Source organism: Apteryx mantelli, unplaced genomic scaffold (genome assembly GCF_036417845.1).
Source record: "Apteryx mantelli isolate bAptMan1 unplaced genomic scaffold, bAptMan1.hap1 HAP1_SCAFFOLD_20, whole genome shotgun sequence".
In the NCBI taxonomy this organism is placed as follows: Eukaryota; Metazoa; Chordata; class Aves; order Apterygiformes; family Apterygidae; genus Apteryx; species Apteryx mantelli.
Window position 1 is genome coordinate 6,599,323 of NW_027118553.1, and position 2,366 is coordinate 6,601,688.

Here is a 2,366-nt window from a genome sequence, read left to right on the forward strand (position 1 = left end):
GCAGAAGTCCCTGCTCCTTGTAACACACTCCGCCAGTGCAAAGTGGAGTTCGAGCAAGGGAGCTGCGCACAGATCCTCTCCGTAAAGAGAGAGACAGTGTGGGGGGGTTGCGTGAGAACTGGAACATTTGGGGGATTTTTTACTTGAAAAGTCTCTCCTAACTTCTCAATGTCTTTTCTTCTTTTGACAGTCCCCCATGCACGGATATATCAAAATGTCCAACAGCAGCTCCCTCACTGAGTTCCTCCTCTTGGCATTTGCGGACACGCGGGAGCTGCAGCTCTTGCACTTCTCACTCTTCCTGGGCATCTACCTGGCTGCCCTCCTGGGCAATGGCCTCATCATCACAGCCGTAGCCTGCAACCACCACCTCCACACCCCCATGTACTTCTTCCTCCTCAGCCTCTCCCTCCTCGACCTTGGCTGCATCTCCGTCATTGTCCCCAAATCCATGGCCAATTCCCTGTGGAACAGCAGGGCCATTTCCTACTTGGGATGTGCTGCCCAGGTATTCCTGTTTTTCTTCTTGTTTGGAGGAGAGTATTCTGTTCTCACAGTCATGGCTTACGACTGCTACGTTGCCATCTGCAAGCCCCTGCATTACGGGACCATCATGGGCAGCAGAGCTTGTGTCAAAATGGCAGCAGCTGCCTGGGCCAGTGGTTTTCTCACTGCTGTGCTGCACACTGGGAACACATTTTCCATACCACTCTGCCAAGGCAATGTCGTGGACCAATTCTTCTGTGAAATCCCCCAGATCCTCAAGCTCTCCTGCTCAGACTCCTACCTCAGGGAGGTTGGGCTTCTTGTGGTTAGTGCCTCTTTAGACTTTGGGTGCTTTGTTTTCATTGTGCTGGCCTATGTGCAGATCTTCACTGCCGTGCTGAGGATCCCCTCTGAGCAGGGACGACACAAAGCCTTTTCCATGTGCCTACCTCACCTGGCCGTGGTCTCCCTGTTTCTCAGCACTATCCTGTTTGCCTACCTGAAGCCCCCCTCCCTCTCCTCCCCAGCTCTGGATCTCGTGGTGACTGTTCTGCACGCAGCGGTGCCTCCAGCAGCGAACCCCCTCATCTACAGCATGAGGAACAAGGAGCTCAAAGACTCCCTGAGGAAAGTGATTTCATGGACGTTTTTCAGCAGTGGGAAAATTGCCTTTGCTCTCCACAAATGACTCCCGTTGTGTCCTGTACCAGGACTGAGCTTTGTTTGTTTACTTTATTTTCATTATTACTATTATTGCTGTTGTTATTATCATTTGTTACCATGTTGCTACAGAATTGCCTGGATACATTCCACTTTTCCTGGGACTGCTCATTCTCACTAGGTGCCAATATAAAATTGTGTCTAACACTGGGTCAGAGCTGACTCCCTCACAGTATCTCTGCAACGAAGCAGATTCTTCCAAGTGCAGTGCCTGAAGGCTGGGCTCTTCATCCAGAGCTGCTGTCCCTCAGGCTCTGTCCCCCTGTCCATGTCCTTGAGACAATAGCTCCCCCACCCTGCATGCTGGTCCTTACCCCAAATGTCATGCCCAAACAAGGCTTTGTGCCCAGCTGAAGGACTGGGCATCCAGCTGTGAGCCCTGGAAGGATGAGCCCTCTCCTGCGTCCTCTGCAGGGCTGGCAGGGAGCATGTAGAGGAGGTCCTGGGGCCGTCTACTGGGGGAGGTCTCAAACATGGTCTGTCAGAACACAGATCCAGTCCAACTTGTTGTTGCATGAACAGAGAGGAGAAGCTGTCACAGGAAACTCCTCCCACACCCAGCCCCTCTTACCAGCCATTTCCAGCACTGGCCATTGCCCATGGTGCTGGTGAGGGGTGATCTTGGAATGTGACCAGCTCCATCTGCCTGCTGGGCTCAGCACCTCTATGGGGGGAGTGTCCATCTTGCCTGGCCTCTCTCCCTGGGCCCAGGCACCATCAGACCCCAGAGCATGGCCTTCTGCTAACTCCTGGGGGGAACAGGATGAGAGGGACTGGTGGGACTGGTTGGAGCCTGCTAGGCAGGAGGGTCATGGGGGCCAGGGCACCAAGGTCTGTCATGGGGACCATGCTGTGAGGATGTTTCCCCACCCCTGAAGGCAGCCTATCCTGGCTGCGTGGGGCCACATGCAGGGCAGCAGGGCTGGGCCAGCGCAGCAATGGGATGCAGACAGGAGTCACGACACTCTGGAAGCTCCCACACTGCTGGAATCCCAGAAATGTGACCAGACCCCAGCGAGATCAGACTTTCCACTGTTGTGGCTGCAGGGAGTCCAAGGGGCATGCTGGGTGGGAGGTGGAGGGTGGAGAGTGCAGCCACAGTACTCCCAGCACTCCCTCTGCAGCCAGGGCTGCTCCTGATGCTTCTGGAGAGGACTCAC

The 2,366-nt window shown here is 54.8% G+C and overlaps 1 protein-coding gene across 1 annotated transcript; it reads left to right on the forward strand.

Annotated features, from left to right (window-relative positions):
• The first annotated feature begins 214 nt into the window (after window positions 1-214).
• LOC136995997 (olfactory receptor 14A16-like) lies at window positions 215-1,421 on the forward strand. The gene is made up of 2 exons (XM_067316993.1): window positions 215-1,131; window positions 1,328-1,421. Exons 1-2 carry the CDS (start codon window positions 215-217, stop codon window positions 1,419-1,421), a joined length of 1,011 nt encoding a protein of 336 aa, XP_067173094.1.
• Window positions 1,422-2,366: the final 945 nt, after the last annotated feature.